Here is a 20,950-nt window from a genome sequence, read left to right as displayed (position 1 = left end):
GTTAATTTCAACTCGGGTGGACTGAGGGGATTGTCAGAACCGCAAATTGCAGTGATACTCATTAACTCACAAAGCTGCAGACCCCGTTCCTAGGTTTAGTTCTTGCTTTCAGTTTACTCTGTGACCTTGACTAAGCCAGTCATTGAAGAAATATTTACTTGACTCAGAGGTGTTGCAGAGTCTAAGAAGTTTAATATTTATTAACAGCTCTGGGGGTTCGGATCAGAACGTTGCCTATCTAACTGAAGGATGTAATTCTTGTTTGTTAGTTTTTGGGTTTCTTGTTGCGTGTTTGTTTTTTGGTTTGTTTGTGTTTCCCGAGGCAGGGTTTCTCTGTGCAGCACCACCACGGCTCAGCACAATTATCTTTTCTTTAGGCGGAGCCTTACTATTTGAACCAAACTGGTCTCACACTCACAGACACCCTCTTGCTCTGCCTGGAGAGTCGGATAAAAGCGTGCAGCAAGCACTACACCCAGCAGGGATTTTCTTTTTTAATCTATAGACTATGCTTAGTTGGGTATATATCATGCTGCATTAAAAATGACGGGGTGTGGGGTTGTTTGTTTGTAACTGCCCTGCCGGTCCTGGAAGTTGCTTTGTAGACCAGGCTGACCTTGAACTCACTGAGGTAAACCTGCCTTTGCCTCCCGAGTGCTGGAATTAAAGCCACCTTGTTAGGCTCCCTTTGTTATTTTTCAGAGTCCTCCGCCACTTAGCCTTGTGAGTAAGTTTTGCTGCATTTCAACTTTTTCTGTTTAAGACTCCCTATTGAATGTCAGTCATGTTGGATTTAGGTAGGTAGTTTCTCATCTATAGAGTGCTGTGTCAATATGGTGATATTGGCTGTAGTCATGCTTCTTTAATTATACTTAATTATAACTAATAATTAGAATATATCTTAATTATGCCATAACACTATAGATACTTAAAATGTATCTTCTGATCTTTCGACTATATTTTAAGCGCATCTTTGAAGTTGAATTGCAGGGATCTTGCTGTAGTAATATAAACCTGTCAGTAATGAATAATTGCTCATAGACTTATATTTTTTGAGATAACAATGAATAAGAAATAACAAAAATATTTAAAGATGTCTTTTCATTAGCTTGTTGGTTTATTTACTTGGAGTTTATTAATCATTATGATCTTTTGTTTATTGGTAATATAAATAGGATAGAATCCAGGTAGCTTTGTAAATAAAACAGTTGTAAAATAAAGCCATTATATCAAACTTTAGTCAAAAATGCTTAGCATCCTAACTTTTTGAAGGGAAGAAGATTATTTTGTCTCACAGTTTCAGATGCTCCTGCCCAAGGTTGGTTGGATCCATTGTTTTGTGTCTGAGGTGAAGCAGATCTCATGGTGGTAAGAGTATGTCATAGAAATTGTTGACCTCATGGCAGTCAAGAAGCAAAGAGGAGTCTTGCATTTATTTTGTTATAAAAATAACCAGCTGAATTTAGAGTTATCAGAATGCTTAACTTGTGCTGAACTTAAAGATTGCTCTTTCTTCTGGATAGTTTTTGGTGTTGATTGTAGCCCGGAATAATAACTGAAGTGCCTACACACAGCCTCTTTGTGTGGCTTGCACTTCTTGCATCACGTGGGTTGGGGTCCATGACCATACACCGGAGAGGCAGGAAATGAAAGCTGTCAGTTTCTGAAAAGCCTGTACCAGGAAATTGGTACATTACTTTAAAAAATATTTTATTGGTTAGATCAATGAAAGATGATAGATCAGTCATCACATGATAGACTTATACATTTTTGTGTTTATGTATGCTAGGGCCCCCAGGGCATGGCACATGCATATCAAAGCCCTGCTGTGACCTGTTATAACTATATAGCCTGACTCCCACCTTTTAAAACAAAAAACTCTCAAAACTATAGGCACCTGCAAACCCATATACAACACACAAAGCTGTATTTTGTATATATCAAATATTCTAAATACTTATCAATTATAACCTGAATATATATAATCCCTCTTAGAAACTAGGGGTATTTCCTTCTATTTTTCCTTACTTTTCCTTAGCATTCTAATACTTTTATTTAGATGCCTTAGAATTCTTTTCTTTGTTTAGGATTATCCCTTTCTTCATTGCAGTGATGTCTATTCTTTTCCTGAGTCTTTCTCTTCTTAGAATGCCCAGTTTGGGACCTTAAGTAAAATATTAGCAGTAGAAAAACAAGGTTTCAATTCCTTTATGATTTATTTTCTTTTTTTTAAATATTTATTTATTTATTTATTATGTAGGCAATATTCTGTCTGTGTGTATGCATGAAGGTCAGAAGAGGGCACCAGACCCCATTACAGATGGTTGTGAGCCACCATGTGGTTGCTGGGAATTGAACTCAGGACCTTTGGAAGAGCAGGCAATGCTCGTAACCTCTGAGCCATCTCTCCAGCCCATATGATTTATTTTCTTGATTTTAATTATTAGTATATAATGTCAATGGGTTTTTATTGTGTGTATTTATTTATATATAGTTTGAAAATATCTTACTGTGACCAAGGCTGGCCTCTAACTCCTAGGCTTAAGAGATGCTCCTGCTTTAGGTAGCTGGAATTACAGATGCATGCCACTGTACCCAATGACTGATGTCTGCATTTTAAAAGAGTATTATTTTTATATGTTTTAAAACACACTACATAAAAACAAGGAAAATATAATTATTATAAAATGCTTTTCCCAGGCTTAAATTTAGGGTGCTTGGACCCCAGGTCCCAATTTTGAAGTGTATGGAGCCTGTAGGGTCTGACTGGTGGAAGTTTGTTGCTGGGGGTAGCCTGCCGAAGGTTGTTGCAGCCCATGGTTCCCCCAGCGTTGTCTGCTTCTGGTCTTCCAGATTATAGGTGCTGCATCAGCATACTCCTGCTGCCAGTACACTGTCGTTACTGTCCCTTCTCTGACAGGCTGTGAAAGTCCTCCAAAATAGTGAGCCAAAAATACTTTGTTACTTCAGGTATTTTGTCACAGAATAAAGTGATCTAATATCATTTCCTGTGGCAATATGTTGTAATCTCCCAAACTGTAGGGGTTTTATAAAAAGGCGTATTTTTTTATTTGTATGGGTGTTTTGCTTGCTTGTGTGTCTGCACCATGTGCATGCCTAGTGCCTGGGAAGGCCAGAAGAGAGTTTGGGATTCCCTGGACCTTGAATGAGCTGCCATGTAGTTGCTGGGACCTGAACCTGGGCTCTCAGCAAAAGCAGTCAGTGCTCTTAACTAGGGAATCACCTTTCCAGCCATGAAATTGGTTTTTTTTTTTTTAATTAACATGATATTTCTGTTTAGGCACATTGTTTAGATAATGTTCTCTTACTATATATACTTAACATGTTCAGAACTGAGCTACCCATTTTCCTGAAAATTGGCAGTTCGTATCTGGGAGCATTTTCCTTACTAGAACACTGAGCAGTGTCCAGAGCGTTTTGTTTAGCAGGGCTAGAGAAAGGAAGATGAATGTTATTAGCATCTTGAAGGCAGGCGCTAGAGGTACTGCCAGATGTGCTACGCGGTATAGAGCAAGCTCCCACAAGAAAGTTCATTGTGGTCTGAAATGGGAGGATGCCAAGGCTGAAACGTGCTTTTCATGATCACAATGATCAGTTTTTAAATTACAGTATTTTTGTTTTCCCCCACATTTTAGTTGTTGGTCTGCTTGTTGGTGTTGAGACAGATCTTTTTTTGTGAACCTGAGGTAGCTTTGAGCTCACCACCCTTCTAGCTTCAGCCTCCTGAGTAGGCGTGTACCACAGTGCAAAGGTCATAATGAATGCTTGTTATTGTTATTTAGTTAATACCAATTAGTGTTCTTCCCTTTTCACAGAAGGAGAATGGGGTAATGTAAGCAAGTGAAAACACTCGGTTTTTATCATTGAATCACCAAAGCAGTGTGCCTAATTTGTTCTTCCCTGTAGTGGCTTTCTAATTGTTCTTTTTTGTAGGATATTTTCCTTTTTCCCGTCTTTTTCACATCCATCTTGTATATACCCATTTTGACCATCCTGAGGTAATATTGACTTCTTGCTAAGTCAAATGTAAACTCTTCTGGGTGGCTTCACAGATCCTCCATTCTGTGACTATATTTCCTTAACTAACATACTGTTAGCTAGCAACTATTAAATGTTGACTGAAGATTATTAAAGTAGATATCAGGATATAACATACTATCAGTGGACTCCTTTGATCCCAGAGATTATTGTTTAGTGATTCAATAGTTTGCCTTACTTTTCTTCATTGTTTTCCCGTACTAAGTTCTCACTCTCTGTCTCTATGGTGCTTCTCTTCCGAAATGGTTCCTTTCTCACCTCAGCTGTCATCATTTCAGCCAAATTGTTATTTGGGCCAAAAACTGTACTGAATGAGCAGTATGGTCAACAAGCACTGTAGGACTCAGACTAAGAAATAAACTCCAAGAACTGGAACCATCAGAAACAGAAGGGAAGCTTAAGCTGGCCTCTGGAAGAGAACGGGGCCAACATTGAAAAAGACACTGTGGGGCTGGCTAAAGCTTTTTCTTTCTCTTTCTAGCTAAACTGGATTTTCCTTTCCTTGAGTCTTGCTAGTGACCAGAGTCATATCAATATATAGTGGAGCAATTGATATTAGACTTTTGTGACTGATCCTGTTCTCTGTGTGCTGTAGAACAGTGCTCTTCAGAGTCTGAATCATTGACGGTTCCACCTTACCTTCCTTCAGTGATGAGACATGGTTGCAATATGTAGCCCTGCCTAGTGTCCGTGTTTCTCAGCATGTAAAACTTGCCTGAGAGTGGAAGTCTGATTACTATAGAAGTCAGTATGATTAATTGGTTTACCTTTGTCACAAGCTTATTTTGCTGTAGACTAGAGAGAAGTAGTTCCCCAACCGGTATTGGTCTTTGGACTGCATTTGAGTAGCACTTCTGTCATGTGAGCCATCAAGTTCTTGTTTTGATTTGAGACATTGCTTTGCTCTCTAGCTTAGGCTGGCTTGAATTCTCAGTTCTCCTGCCTCAGCTTCAGAGGGGCTGTGATTTCAGGGAAGTGCCACATCTGGCTACTTTGTTGACTTTAGTTTACAATCCTTTTTTGAAGTATGGCAAAGTTTTACTGGGTTATATGTTCAAGGCCAGCCTGGCCTTCATAGCAAGGCCTAGTCTCAAATGCACACACACACATACACACATGCACGTGTGCACATTCTCATTTGTTCAAAAAACCATTGCTAATGACTTTAGTGACATCATTCTATGCTGTGTCTGATCATTTGGCAAGTCTTGTCATTGTCTTTGCAGTGTTCTTGTATATACTTCCTCTATTCCATTTCTATTGCCCTAGTTCTAACTCATCCTTCTTCCTTAACTGTAGTTACAAATCATACAGTAGACAACTAAGATTTTCTTTATTCAGTCTGAAAGCCCATTTTTGCTCTTATTTGTTGGGACTACATAACTTTCTTCAGAGCCCTACTGTGACTCTGTCATTACCTTTAGAGAAAAAGGTAAATACTTAGGTGCCTTTCATGACACTTTAGGATCGTTGTGGAGACTGTCCGCGTACACTCTCTCTGGCAGCTGATTCCTAGAGGTGTGCTTGTTTTCTTGACCTTGTCATCCTGCTGTTCCTCATCTCCACCAAAGCCGTCTTCATCAAAGAGCATACATATATTCTTTCTCTTCTGATTACTTCTAATTCCCTTTAGTGATTGTTTTCCTCCTCAGTGTATTTTTTTTTTTTTTTTTGGGGTTTTCGAGACAGGGTTTCTCTGTGGTTTTGGAGCCTGTCCTGGAACTAGCTCTTGTAGACCAGGCTGGTCTCGAACTCACAGAGATCCGCCTGCCTCTGCCTCCCGAGTGCTGGGATTAAAGGCGTGCGCCACCACTGCCCAGCCTCTTCAGTGTATTTATTTGTAACACTGTCTACTATTTTTGTTTCCACGGTTTACATTTTGTTTCCCATTAGTTTTCGAGCCTTCTGTGGAAATATCTGATTTTAATCCTTCAGCTTTTAAAAGCATGACATTTATACTATAAGATATCTACGTGTGTTTAAATTTAACTTTAAAGTAGCTAGTGACTTACTGTTTTAAATTATCTATAATCTGGTATGATTTGCACATTCTTTTAAAGATCCAAGGTTTAGGGGCTAAAGAGATGGGTCAGTGGTTAAGCGTATTGACTGCTTTTCCATAAGACCCAGGTTCACTTCCTAGCACCCATATGACAGTTCACAGTATCTGTAATTCCAGTTCCAAGGAATCTGACACTTTCTGTTTTTGAACTAGTGTTTGTCCTTAGGGAGCCGATTTGACACCTACAGTACAGAGTCTGCATTTGCAAGGTAAATCTACTGATTTACACTGTACTAAAATAATGATATTGACTGTGAGAATGATGAAATCCTGGGGTCCCTGTCATACCCTTTACTTAATGCATGTTTTTAGTTGGTTTGACAGTGAGTTGTTACTGAATTGATACTTCAGTAGAAGGACACATTCAATGTCAGTTGACCCATTTGGAAGTGATGGTACGGACAGAGACTATTTCTCACCATTATCATATCTTTATACACAGGATTCAAAATAGGTAAAATGTACAAAATGATTAAAGGCATCTCAAGTTATCAATTACTGTTTAGTTCAGCATGTCTTTATAACTGTAGGGAGCCTGTATGGATAGAGAAAACTGAAAATGGCAAAAACATGGTTTGTAAAGAAAAATAATTTGGTGACTAAGAATGTAGTACTAACATAGAATTGGAAGGGATAGCTGGGCGGTGGTGGCACACGCCTTTAATCCCAGCACTTGGGAGGCAGAGGCAGGCGGATCTCTGTGAGTTCGAGACCAGCCTGGTCTACTGGTCTACAAGAGCTAGTTCCAGGACAGGCTCCAAAACCACAGAGAAACCCTGTCTCGAAAAACAAAACAAAACAAAAAAAAGAATTGGAAGGGATAAATCTAAAGAATTAGTGTGTTATACAGGAATGACTAGAATAAAGAAAATTGGAGTGGTTTTGGAGTTTCCTGTAAGTGAACTAAGACCATTCTCATTCATTCTCATTCTCTCTCTCTCTCTCTCTCTCTCTCTCTCTCTCTCTCTCTCTCTCTCTCTCTCTCTCTCTCTCTCTCTCTGATTTTAAGACAGGTTTCTCAGTGTAGCCTTGGCTGTCCTGGAACTCCTTCTGTAGACCAGACTGGCCTTGAACTCGCAGAGATTTGCTTTCTCTGCCTCCTGAATGCTGGGATTAAAGGTGCACCACCACCACCCGGCTAAAACCATTCTCTTAAATTGTAACTTAACCTTTAAATTTTTTTTTTTCTTTTTTAAGCCCGGCAGTGGTGACAAATACCTTTAATCTCAGCACTGTAGAAGCAGAGGCAGGCAGATCTCAGGGTTTGAGGTCAGCCTAGTCTACAAAATGAGTTTCAGGACAGCCAGGGTTACACAGAGAAACCCTGTTTTGGAAAACAAACAAAACAAAGGAAAATTTAAATTTTTATTTTATGTGTATGGCTGTTTTGCCTGCTTGTATATCTACACAACACTTGGGTGTTGGATCTCTGGAATTGGAGTTACAGATGGTTGTGAGCCACCATGTTGGTGCTCGAATTGAACGCTGGTCTTCTAGAAGAGCAGTCAGGGAGTACTTAGTTTCTGAGCCTTTTCTCTAGCTCCCTGTTATTCGGTCTTTTAGGATTAGGTGCTTGTTGATCTCCAGTTATGTAATTAAATTGAATTGATAGAATCATTTAGAGAGCAGAGAGAGATGATGGGAAAAATTAATGTTGCATTTAAATGTATTAATGTAGGCTTTAATTGAAATTGTAATTAGTTCTGCATTACAGAAAGCCATGTATGAAGTTAATCAGGTCACCGACATTTTCATGTGGTGACACTTAGGATCTTTTTTCTTCTTGTTTTTTGTTTTGTTTTTGAGAGGGTTTCTATGTAGCTTTGGGGCCTATCCTGGAACTAGCTCTTAAAACCAGGCTGGCCTCGAACTCACAGAGATCCACCTGCTTCTGCCTTCTAAGTGGTGAGATTAAAGGTGGGTGCCACCACTGCCTGCCTACACTTAGGATCTTATCAAGACCTTTTACCTTGGGTGCTTTCATCTGCTCCATCTCTAGGTCTTGGTGAATATTCACACACACAATTTAATTGTATATACCTTGCCATTCTTTACACTTTCGTTTTTTTACTCCATGTTTTTTCTTGTCACAGTTTGACACAGCATATCTGGAAACAAAGAATGTCACAAAATCAAAGACTCAGAGTAAACTGAAGTGTAAGAGAAGTGTTTGGCAAGAGCAGAAATATGTTGTTTTTGTCCCCAGCTCCATATAAACCTGGCTCTGCCTACAACTTTTCTTTTTATAAACTGATATCAAGAAGAAAAGAAATATTTCAAGTTGAAAATTCTACTTGTAATATGTATCAAATGTAGTTTTAACAAAATTATAAAAGCTCTTACTATTCTGTTCTTTTTAATAGATATTTTGATACTGATGGCAAAATGGCACAATAATCCATTTAGTTAATGAACATTTGAAAATAAATCTTGCTTATACCATAAATTTTGTATGTTTGTGTGTGTTTATATATATTTGTATGTGTGTTTATTATGTGTGTGTGTATATATATATTGCACTCTCAAAATAGATATTCAAGATAATTTAGAATGAACCCCATTGAGGAAGGATACAGTTATGTAGTAGATATTTGTTTTTGTTTGAATAGAGTCTCACTGGGTAGCCCAAATTGGTGATAAACTCATAATCTTACCTCAGCTCCCAATTGCTGGACCATGCCTAACACTCTAATAATGTTTTATTTGGTGCACGTGGGGTGGGTGTAGGTGTGTGTTGCTAAGCAGTCCAGAGCCTTACATGCCAAGCAGTCACTTTGCTGCTGAGCAAATGTTAAAAGTTTCATTTTTTTTTTAACACTTACTTTTCTCTAATGAGGATAATGAGTGGAATTGTTTGCTTTGCTTTAGGAAAGAACTGCTTTTCATGAACTACACCATCCATTGTTGAAGTGGAAGAGCGAGTATCACTCATCATGCCTGCTGTAGCTTCCGTTCCTAAAGAACTCTACCTCAGTTCTTCACTAAAAGACCTCAATAAGAAGACAGAAGTTAAACCTGAGAAAACCAGCACCAAGAAGTGTGTGCTCTTTGCTAGTTTGATTAAAGCATTGATTTTACTTCATTTCCTTATTATTTAGATTTAATGAATAGCCAATTAAGATGATCACAAGAGTAAAATAGCTCCAGAGATGTTCTTAAATTTGTGTTAGCAGAATAAATGTTTGATTGCTCAAATGTAACTTCCTGGCCAGTATGTATACTAGACGATAAGTTTAAAGGAATATGAGAGTTCTATTAAAGCCATTTTGCCACAAGCTATTTTCTTCCCATAAAACAGTCTAACTTTTAATTAAAGGTTGCCTTTACTCTTGTGTGGTACACTTGTAAGTTAGAATGCTGGTATAGTCTTCCTCTGACTAAAGAGGGGCTGTGACTACTTTTTTTGTGTAGTTATCCTGGCTGTTTTTATGGCAGCTTGATACAAGCTAAAGTCATCTGAAAGGAGTGACCCTAAGTGGAAAAAAAAAAAATACCTGCATAAGATCAGGCTGTAGGAAGGCAAGCCCATAGGCTATTTTCTAAATTAGTGGTTTTTGGGAGAGGCCCAGCCCTCTGAGGTTGGGACACTCCTGAGCTGGTGGTCCAGGGTTCTATAAGAACACAGGTTGAGCAAGCCATGAGGAAGGAGCAAGTCTGTAAGCAGCACTCTGTACCCCTTCACCAGTTCCTGCTTCTAGTTCTCCACAGGTTTGACTCCCTGCTTGGCTTCCTTCCATGGACTGACTAGGGACATAAACCCTTTCCTCCCTGAATTGCTGTGGTCATGGTGTCTCATCACAACAATAGATAAGATAGAAAAATTAGTATTCTGTAAGTTTTATTTTGTGCCAATGTGATACGGTCTTCAACTTACCGATTTATCTTATGTGATTTTATTTCCCTGGGTATATGTGCCATCTAAGGCACAGGTAGAAAATGTGCCATTCCAAGAGAGGTTCCAAACTTTCATGGTCAAGGGGTCAACTGGTTCTGATACTTGCTGGAAATATAAATCTGCTAAAAATAGGTTATCGTTAAAATTGTTGACTCTAGTAGTTAAGGAACAGAGAACAGCAAAAAAAAAAAAAAACAAAAAAAAAAACAACTTTTTGTTCAAATTTATTTTCTCCAGCAAAAGATTTAGAGATTACTAAGTAATTACATTATTATTTAGATGGAAATCAAGTTTTAGAAAGAAAGGTAGATCTAGCTGCCACATTCCCCAGACTTAGGAAAATAGTTTTTAAAGGGATTGGAGATAAAACATGACACATGATCCCAAATGAACCAATGAAGACAAAGCTAAAGAGACCTGTGTAAGCACAAGGGCATTTTATTTATTTATTTGCATGTTTCACATCCTGCCTCCTGATCCCACCCATCTTCTGGCCTACTCCAAAATAAAACAATAAAATTTAAGAGAAAAAGGGAAAAATGGAAGAAGGGGAAACTCTCATCATGGAAGCTGCACTGTGACACGTATAGTGTCACATAGAGTAAACCCTTTTCCATATATTTTTACATGTAGTCATTTATCAAAAAGAAATGTTGGTCTTATTCAAGGCCCCTGGTCTGTAGGCACAGGAGCATTTTAATGAGTCATTTTATCAAGGAAATAAATGGGAAGAAACAAAAGACAGTTGAGGGTGAAAACATAATTAAAAGTAAGGAGAGAAAACCTGAGAGTACACCATTGTTTCTTAGTATTACCAGTAGCAGAATGGCTTTAAAGTTACCCTTTGGGGAGAAATGGGGAAAGATTGTCTTACTTCTTGAGGTAAATTGGTAAATGTGGTCTAACAAGGAAAGTAATTTTGTTTAACTCTTGTTACAAGCCACCTTTAAACTTTCTCAAAAACTAAGGGCAGGAACATCCTAAAGGTTAAACCTAAGACGGCCGGTCATTCCTTTCTAGCTGTCTATGGTTATATCTTAAGACTAGCCTAATGTCAAAGGGAAGGTATGAAAGGAGGTGTGTGAAGTAAACAGCCTAAATCATGACAGTTATCTTATGGTCACCTGCAGAGTTTATATAGACTTGTATTTTCCCCCCAGTAGCAAGTATTTTAAATTTTCTTTCAACTTTTAAGTTATGTCCACAGCGCTCAGAAGATATTCAAGGCAGCAGAAGAATGCAGACTAGATCGTGATGAGGAAAGGGCCTATGTGCTTTATATGAAATATGTGGCAGTTTATAATCTTATCAAAAAAAGACCTGATTTCAAGCAACAGCAGGTACCTTTTTTGCATTCTTATTTATTATTTTTGTGTAATAGAACTATTGACTTTCTCTAAAAGTTTTAACCAACTGTTCCCCCTCATCTCTCTCCTGGTACTGGCAATCAAATCCTGGGCTTGGAATTGCTAAGCAGAAGCTCTGTCTTCAACATAACAATGGATTTAGATCACATGATGTCTTAACAGTTCTAAACTCCCATGTGGCTGGGAAAAGCAAAGCAAAAACAGTCTCTTTGTTTGTAAGTGTGTGCATACATACACTTGGCTTGGATCAGCATGTGTATATGTCAGTATATAAGCTGATTGTTCACTTTTTGTTGTAATAAATTATTGCTAGATCAGATGGAAGGTTTGACTTTATTCATGCACTGAGTAAGGAAAGTGTTACTGAGTGCAGTGACTCATGCCTTTAGTCTCATGTGTGCCCAAGAGTTCCAGGCCAGCGTGATCCTTTATCAGTAAATAAAATAGAGGGACTGGGAGACGTGGCTCAGTGGTTAAGAATACTGTTCAAAAGACCCAAGTTTGGTTTCCAGCACTCATTTTAGATAACTTACAATTGTTTCTGACTCTAGCTCCGGGGTGTCCAGTGCCCTATTTGGTCCTCCTTGGGCCCCTGCATATGTGGCATACACTCAAACAACACATACACAAATGAAAATAAAAATAAATAAGAATATGTTTTCTGTTGTGCTTTCAGGTCAAATATTTAATTATTTGTTATGTGCTGGCCTTTTTATTTGACTGGCGTATTAGATATGGCTTTAGAATTAAGAGCAAGACTTCAGTGTCTCTTCATGTTCGTGTTTTCTTTTTGGTTTTTAATCTCTTTAGCAGGTGCTAATCTGTCACTTGGCTGAAGTCATGAGTAGAAAGGTGGGCAGTCATGGTATAGACAGAGAAGCTGACAACTGGGATTGGTGTGGAGAGAAAAGATGGTTGTATTTCAGTTGGCCTAGAAATAGGCTAAATAATATTCAGGTGGTGTTAAACAACAGGAAGAATGCTGTATTTGTGCTCCCAACTTAGAAATGACCTTGTTACCACATAGAAAGCCCAGTGACCTGATTCAGTTCCTTGGAACTACAGGGTAGAAGAGAACTGATTCTCACAGGTTGTTCTGCCTTCCACGTGAGCTCTGTGGGGTGGGGTGTTGCACACACCCCACGCACACCCCAGATCTGGTACTTTCTAGAGTAAATGCTTGGAAGGCTTGAGGATTGTTAGCTTTGGTAGCCACTATCTGCTGATTGTCCCAGTACTGGACTGATTTTATGTATGTTTGGCTTTTGCTTTATTTTTAGAACTTAGTAGTGCTTTTCCTCCGGCAAGATTGGAATTGCCTTTTTGGCTGTCTGCTTCTCCTCTCTGAATAGGTTGGAAGTCATTTTGATTGACAGGAGCTCTTTCCATTTCCACTGTCTCGCTGAGTTTGTGAACTCAGGTTAGGAAGCTACCTGCGAGGGTCAGCTAACCCAGGCTGTTCCTTGGAATATTACAGTTACTTGGCTCCCTATTTGCTTGCTCTGTCTAGAGTACCTCATCTTTCCTGTCTTAGAACTGTTTTTGTTGTATTTTTTCATTTACCCTGACCTTTCTCGTATACGCTTAAGTATGTGAGGTACTTAGATATTTTATAGTTTCAACTACTTAAATTGGGTAGGGACAGAATATGTAAGTGAATTCCTTCAGAATTAGGTGTTTTCCCTCTTATTTTGTATTGCAAAGTGTTAAGTTGTAAGTAAAAGTTGTTAATGTCAAAGAGAGGGCACAGTGATGTAACTGAAACCCGCTCAATCCTAAATAATGCTGTCAGGGTTGTCTGAGAAGGAAGAGAAGGAGTGAAATACTGGCATAGTAAATTCTCATGAAACTAGAGTTATATTTAAAAATCTGCAGTGAATTTAAAAATGAGCAGCATTGCTGATAATCCTCTAACAATCAACTCAGAGATTCACCTGCTTTTGCCTCAGGAGTGCTGGGGTGTGAGGTGTACCCCATCACATCCCTACTGGCTAACCTTTTTGGATAGGAATCTGGGAATTTTTAGATAGGGATAGGACAGTTGTACTTGTAAACCTGCGAAGAATTTTTAGTCGAGTAGGAATCAGATGTTACCTCTCTATTCTGCCAATTGTCATGTTATTGACAATATCTATGCTGCTGAGTCTCTAGGAAACCTCACTAATATTAAAGGATCGTTGCCTCATAGTTTGTAATAGACATGCCCAAACACAGCATTTTTTTTTTTAGCATTTAAGATAAAGCAAGCTCTCAGACTACCTTTCTAATTGAGTTCATGAAATTAAAACAAATGAAGCCGGGCAGTGGTGGCGCACTCCTTTAATCCCAGCACTCGGGAGGCAGAGGCAGGCGGATCTCTGTGAGTTCGAGACCAGCCTGGTCTACAAGAGCTAGTTCCAGGACAGGCTCCAAAACCACAGAGAAACCCTGTCTCGAAAAACCAAAAAAAAAAAAGATTAAAACAAATGAAAACATTTTTTTTTTTACTTTGTGTTTTACTTTTGTAATAAATTTGCAATGATGATTGCATTATACTTTTAAAAACATATTGCACTTGTAGTTCAGTTGGTACAGTTTTGAATAAACTACATTTTTTTCTACTTATCCTTTCTCTATTTATTTATTTATTTATTTATTTATTTATTTATTTATTATGTTTTCAATATTCTGACTGTGTATATGTCTGCAGGCCAGAAGAGAGCACCAGACCTCATTACAGATGGTTGTGAGCCACCATATCATTGCTGGGAATTGAACTCAGGACCTTTGGAAGAGCAGGCAATGCTCTTAACCACTGAGCCATCTCTCCAGTCCCAATAAGCTACATTTTTATTGGTATTATTTGGTAAAGAGCTTTTCTGACATAGTTAGGCATTAGAAAGTAAACAATCAAAATATGATTTCTCTTGGTCCAAATAGATGCATAGATAGTGATAACTGTTACAATGGATTTTCTTTGCCATTGCCACTCTTGACCACTTCATTGCTGAAGATGGATCCTTTATCTTCACGGTCCTTCTCACTGCCTTACACACACACACACACACACTATATTTTTATTATTATTACTGTTGGTAGTGAACTCTGCTAATAGGTTCTATTTACAAAGTCTCAGTGGTATGTAGTGAATTAGATCCAAAAAGCCTTGGTTGGAAAATTTCACTGACCACAATGAGTAACCTTTTGAAGTAGTTATTTAAAAGAAAAAACAAACTTCAATTATGCTTGTTAGTAACTTCCATATCCACCCCCCCCCGTTTTTTTTTAGTTAAATTATACCATTATCTTTTGTTACTTGATTTTAGAAATTCATGATTTCCTCAAGTATAAAACTTGTTTTGGGTGCCAAGAAGCCAAAAATACTTTCATTTAATATAAGTAAACAGGCCTCTCATAGAGGAACACCCCCAAAATCCTATCTCTTTGGAGTCAAGGGTGAGGATCTTAAATTTTTTTTTTTTTTGAGAGTTTGGGTATAGGGTTTATTTAGTGGGTTATGGAGGGGTAAGGGAAGGAGAGAGGGGGAAAGGGGGGGGGAGAGATAGAGGCAGAAACTACCTCTCCAGAAGAAGGGCAGACAGTCAGACAGAGACAGAGGGGGAGAGGGGTAAGAGAGAGAGGAAGGGAGAGGGAGGATGAGGATTTAAATTCTAAGCCAGCCTGGAATACAAACTGAGCCCTGTCCTGGAAAATCTTAATAAATAAATCCTACCCTTTACATCTTTGCATAGTCTGCTTTATTCCTTTGAGACTGGAGGAAAGGAACTTAGTGTAATGTGTATTTGTAAGAAGTAAATCTGCTTTGCTCTCAAAAACTCTCCTTAGCATTTATGTATAAGCAATAGGAATAGTGTTTACACTGAATGGCTTCTTATGAATACGTTCAATGTATTGCATAGTGGGTTTTTACATACTGATAGACAGCGATACTTTTGAGACATTTGGGCAATAAGTTGTGCACATAAATGGTTGGAAGTTTAAAACAAATACTTCTGCTTTCGTGTAACCTTCCTTTTCTATAGGCACCATGATTTTAGTGTTTTACATAGCACCACTGCTGTAGCAGAGCCCCATACTAACTGTGGAATGATTTTTATACTTCTAGGATTACTATCATTCAATACTCGGACCTGCAAACATCAAAAAAGCTGTTGAAGAAGCTGAAAGACTCTCTGAGAGCCTCAAACTGAGGTACTGACATATTAGAAGATAATACTGCGTAGGTTTGTTCATTTATATCTAACCAAACCTGTACTACCCCACTTCCTGGAAACAAGTTATGTTAACTGAAATACCAAACAAAATCATTTGCTATATTGCCCATATTGATATGGTATTATTAATATTCTTCATGAAGATTTTAGGTTTTTAATACAGCACTGATGTTTTACATTAAAAGTCATGTCCATATTCTCATGTGTTATGGTATTTGTGATTTTTTTGACAAAAGATGATGAGAGTTTTAATTTTTCATATACTACATGAGATCCTAGAAAATGCTATTGGATATAATCGTACAGAAATGAAGTGTTTACTCTTAGTTTTAATCTCCCCATAGTTGTAAAAGTTACATATGCTTAAAAGCAATCTAATTCCAGTACTTACCATGATTGTCTTACCAGTTTTTGAAAATTAGGACTATAGAGATGGCTGAACAGTTAAGAGCACTTGCTGCTCTTTTAGAGAACTTGAGTTTGGGTCCCTGTGCCCACAATCTTATTGCTTGCAACCACCTGTAACTCTAGCTCCAGGGGATCTGATGTCCTTCTTGGCCTGCACAGGTACTTGCATGCATGTGACAGACATGCATATACAGAAATTAAAAGTATATGTATTTTTAAATTACAAATTAAAATCAGTATGCTAGCCTGGAGAGAGGACTGAGCAGTGTAAGTTCTTGTTGCACAGTAATGAGGACCTGCTTCGGGATTCTGGCATCCACATAACAAGATTTTTTTTTTTAATTTTATGTGTGTCTTATCTGCAATTGTGTGCCATGTACATGCAATGCTTGCAAAGGCCAGAAGAGGGCATCAGGTTCCCTGAAACTGGGGTTAAAGTTTTTATAAGCTGCCATATGGGTGCTGGGAACAGAACCTGGATCATAAGTAAGAGCCGTGAGTCATCTCTCCAGCCTCACTTTGATTCCTGTATACGTGCACTCACTCATGCCGGTACACTCTCTTGCTCTCTCTCTCTCATACAATAAATCCAAATAGCTTTTACAAAGAAGAATGCTTTACTTTTTGTCATTCATTAAATTTAACTTTTTGCTCTTATGAACAGTATGCTACTGTAATACAGATCCTAGTAAAAATAAATTTCTACACATATGTAGAGCTTAGAAGTGTTGATGACTAACCTGATATCTCAGTGATACGATAGAGGCGGAAAGAACAATGAAATTGGCATTGTATAAAGTGACAGAAGCCACTAAAGCCTAGGTGCTAGAAAAGGCCAGGTTATGAGGCAAACAACACACAAGAAGAAGACAAGACTATATCAGGCTGACACATTTTTACACAAGTGTAAGTTGTTTTCAGTGAGTGGGTTTTGTTGTTCCTGAGTTAGAATTTCTCTTCTCTTTGTAACCCACATTATCCACAAATTTATGATTCTCCTGCCTGAGGCTCATGAGTGCAAGGACAACATGCATGTGTCACTACTACGCACAGCTGAAAATACTCTGGTTTTGTTGTTTGTTTGTTTTGTTTTGTTTTGTTTTTCAAAACAGGGTTTCTCTGTGTAACAATCCTGACTATCCTTGCTTTATAGACCAGGCTGACCTCTGCCTCACTGCTGGGATTAAAGGGGTGTACCACCACTGCCCGGCTGAAAATCTTTTAAAGGAACGCTTGAAGAATATATTGTTGTTTGAGTCCGGGAATCAGGCACAGGGTCTCACACATGCCATGCTAGCCCTGTACCACCCTCAGCCCCTGAAACATACTACATGGTTTTTTTTTTTTTTTTTTTTTCTCGGTGTTTTGAGACAGGGTTTCTCTGTGGTTTTGGAGCCTGTCCTGGAACTAGCTCTTGTAGACCAGGCTGGTCTCGAACTCACAGAGATCCGCCTGTCTCTGCCTCCCGAGTGCTGGGATTAAAGGCGTGCGCCACCACCGCCCGGCCCATACTACATGTTTTAAAAGACAATAAAAAATAATTGAGCCCAGGTGGTTGAAATACAAAGGAATATTTATTTGCTTTTTATATCCTATTGCTTTGTAGTAAAAAGAGGAAAAATCTTTTGGTTGCTGAATTTGTCAGAAAGCAAATATGTGATGATTCACATACATGCTATCCAGGTGAAAGAAGATCTTTGTTGTTGTTTTGTTTTTTGAGACAAGCTTTCTCTATGTAGCCTTGGCTGTCCTGGAACTCCCTCTATAGACCAGGCTGGCTTTAAGCTCAGAGATCTGCCTGTGTCTGCCTCCTGAGCGCTGGGATGAAGGTGTGTGCCACCACTGTTGGCAATCTCTTTTTTCCATCACTTTTCCTTGGGGAACTAACTCTCCACCAGTTCATTAATAAGAGTAGTTTTTTTTTTTTTTTTTTTTTTTTACAGGGTGATAGAATGGGCTGCTCAATTTAATAAGGTTCTTAGTATGGAATTTCCTCTAGGGCCTTCTAATTGTAAGGTTCTTCAGTGTGTTCAGTTTTCTTGTGGTGTAGGTTACTTTCCAACTAACAGAAGAGACCCCTTTCAGTTTGTCTTCTGCTGCCCCATGTTTGGTTTCTTTCATTGATGCTTATTAGCATACGATATATCTGTCCTTAGTGATTCTCTAGTCAAGTCAGTTCTTCCCCCTTTGAGAGTCTGAAATCTCTTCGGTGGTAGGATTCCCTCTTGTCAGACTAGCAGTCTGAGAAAGAGCAGTTCTAGGTTTTTGTGGGTTTTTTAATATGTAATTTATTTTGTGTTTGTTGGTGTTTTGCCTGCATATATGTCTGTGGGAGGGTGTCAGAAGCCCTGGAACTGGAGTTACAGACAAGTGTGAGCTGCTGTATAGGTGCTGGCAATTGAATCTGGATCCTTTGGAAGAGCAGCCAGTGCTGTTAACCACTGAGCCACCTCTCTACACTCCAGCTGACTAGAGTTTGGAATTTGGGAAGGATCATAACTTTAAGGTGAAAGTTTTGGACTCCTCAGCGTCCATTTTCTGCTAAATTATGCCCAGTCATTGGTATTGTGGATATATCAATCCACTGCTGGGACAGACCAAGTTCCTAATTCCATAAAACACTAGAAAATACCCAATTAGTGCCTAGAAAACAAGTTACCTTGTGTTAGGTGTGACTTGTCAAACATATGTGTTCACCTATCCATGTTATGGGTGATCTTAGGTTTAATTTGACCAAGTCAGAAGGTGTTAGAATCCCAGCAAAAGGGATTAGTCAGGCAGATAAAGGAATCAGAGGTCAGTGCCAGATGGTGCACAAGCCTTGATCTCACTTCAGGCTACCCAAAGTAGAAACAGCATGAGATCTTTGTAAGTGTGTTTACAGAGATCCACTGTAGTTTTGGAACAAATGGCAGATATGGTAAGGTGCAGATGACAGAAACAGCAGGAAAGTGAACCTTGAAATTTCTTCATCTCTACCTTCAAATGAAATTCTGCCTGGTGGTCTTTTTCGTTCTGTTTTATATTGGCAGTGCTGGGGATAGAACTTAGGGCTTAGTGCATACTAGGCAAGCACTCTACCACTGAGGTGCTTCCTAGCCCTTGAACTGTATTTCTTAGGGCAGACGGTTCCCATACTGTTAAGGTATAGCTTGTTACTAGAGAAGAGATCTGCAGCATGAGTACATGCGCAGAGCCAGACGTCCTGGGCTGTTCTACTTACTCTTGTGTGTTACTGGGCAAGTTACTTCGTCTTTAATTGGGATAAGAATAACTACCTGTGCTGGTTACTGTTAACTTACAGAATTTACAGAATCTAGAATTACCTGGGATATAGCCTCTGAGCACATCTGTAGGAGAATCTTAATTGCATTGAGGTTAGAAGACTCGCTGTCCACTCTAGGACAGGCGGAGCCATTCTGTGGCTGGGATCCTGACTGCATAAGTGGAAAAGCAGCTTGCATCATCTCTCTGCTTCTCATTGTGGATGCAGTGTGATCAGCTGCTTCAGGCTCCTGCCACTCTGACCTTCTTACTGATGGAGCTGTGAGCTAGAGTCAGTAAAAACCCTTTCTTAAGTCTCTTTAGTTCAGAGTATTTGAGCACAGCAACAAAAAAAGAAACCAAGTTTCTTAATGTAGTAAGCAAATGTAAGACTTGTTCTGTTAGACTGATGCCTGGAGTAGGTTCTGCGAAAGTGTTCTCTGTTGCTGTTGTTATTAACAGTAGAAGCCGACTTGGTCTGTGATGCCTTCCTTGATGGTCTTCTAATGGTTTGTGTTGAAGGGACCGGGTAGAATAGTTGCAATTTCAAGTCTTTCTTTTCTATTTTATGGAGGTAGAAGTAGATACTGGCACATGAAATTAGGAGAACAGTCTGAGGTTGACTTTCCACTGAAGCAGTATATAGTGATGCTTGCTCTTCTTTCAGCAAGTTCTTAGCAATATGATTGAGAAATAATGGGAATGAATAGACCAGTAAGCATGGTTCTGCCAGAGACTTGAGAATGAACTTATTTTTGTAGACGTTCGCTTATTGTTAAAGACAGAGGTCTCTGTAGCCCTAGCTGGCCTGGAATTCGCTATATAAATCAGGCTGCCCTGGTACTCTGTCAATGGAAATGTCTGTCCTGCCTGGTCCCACAGCCATTCAGTCCCAAATAAACACACAGAGGCTTATATTAATTATAAACTGTTTGGCCTATTGTTCAGTCTTATTGGTAACTACCTCTTACAACTTAATTAGCCCATAATTCTTATCTATATTTAGCCATGTGGCTTGGTACCTTTTCTCAGTAAGGGATTCTCATCTTGCTTCCTCTGCTTCTGTCTGACGACAGCAGAGAGACTGCATCTCTGCGTTTCCTCTTCCCAGAATTCTCCTAATCTGGTTTCCCCTCCTATACTTTCTGCCTGGCTACTGGCCAATCAGCATTTTATTAAACCAATATTAGCAACAAATCTTTACAGTGTTCAAGAGCATCATCCCACAGCAGGACCCTACAGCATTCTCTCTCTGCTTCCTAAGTGCTAAGGTAAGAGGCATGTGTCACTATGTCAGTTAACATACTGAGTTTTATAAATCTGAGAGTGTATTGTTCTTCCAGTTCACAAGCTATGTCATCTATTTTAACTATTTTTTTAAATTGTCCTTTGACTTTTTAGAAGTATGGTACTTAATTTTCAAAGATGAGATTTTTCTGAATATCTTACTGTTTTCTATTTCAATTTCATCCTTGCTAGAGATATTTGGTCCTTAAACAACCTGTGTTTGAGGCTCTACATGCAGTCTTATTTTGGCCAGTGTGCATTGTGTACTTGGAAAACAAAGTGCAATGACTGCTGTATATAATGTTCTCTGTGTGTGATTTTTCCATTTTTCATTACTACAACAAACTACCTGAAACAGGCTATTTAAAAGAGAGAGAGGTTTATTTGAGGCTAA

The 20,950-nt window shown here is 38.8% G+C and overlaps 1 protein-coding gene across 1 annotated transcript in view; it reads left to right on the top strand.

The window, feature by feature from the left end:
* The window catches only part of Usp8 (ubiquitin specific peptidase 8), a 53,045-nt gene that overhangs the window by 587 nt on the left and 31,508 nt on the right, over nucleotides 1-20,950 (top strand). Inside the window, exons 2-4 of the mRNA XM_057780410.1 lie at nucleotides 8,990-9,158; nucleotides 11,212-11,356; nucleotides 15,489-15,574. Coding sequence (XP_057636393.1) covers nucleotides 9,055-9,158; nucleotides 11,212-11,356; nucleotides 15,489-15,574 — 335 coding nt within the window. The 5' untranslated portion in view covers nucleotides 8,990-9,054. The remainder of the gene's footprint in view (nucleotides 1-8,989; nucleotides 9,159-11,211; nucleotides 11,357-15,488; nucleotides 15,575-20,950) is intronic.

The sequence above is a fragment of the Chionomys nivalis genome, chromosome 9 (genome assembly GCF_950005125.1).
Source record: "Chionomys nivalis chromosome 9, mChiNiv1.1, whole genome shotgun sequence".
NCBI lineage: Eukaryota > Metazoa > Chordata > Mammalia > Rodentia > Cricetidae > Chionomys > Chionomys nivalis.
The sequence above is the reverse complement of the archived record's forward strand: the minus strand, read 5'-3'. Positions and strand labels throughout refer to the sequence as shown.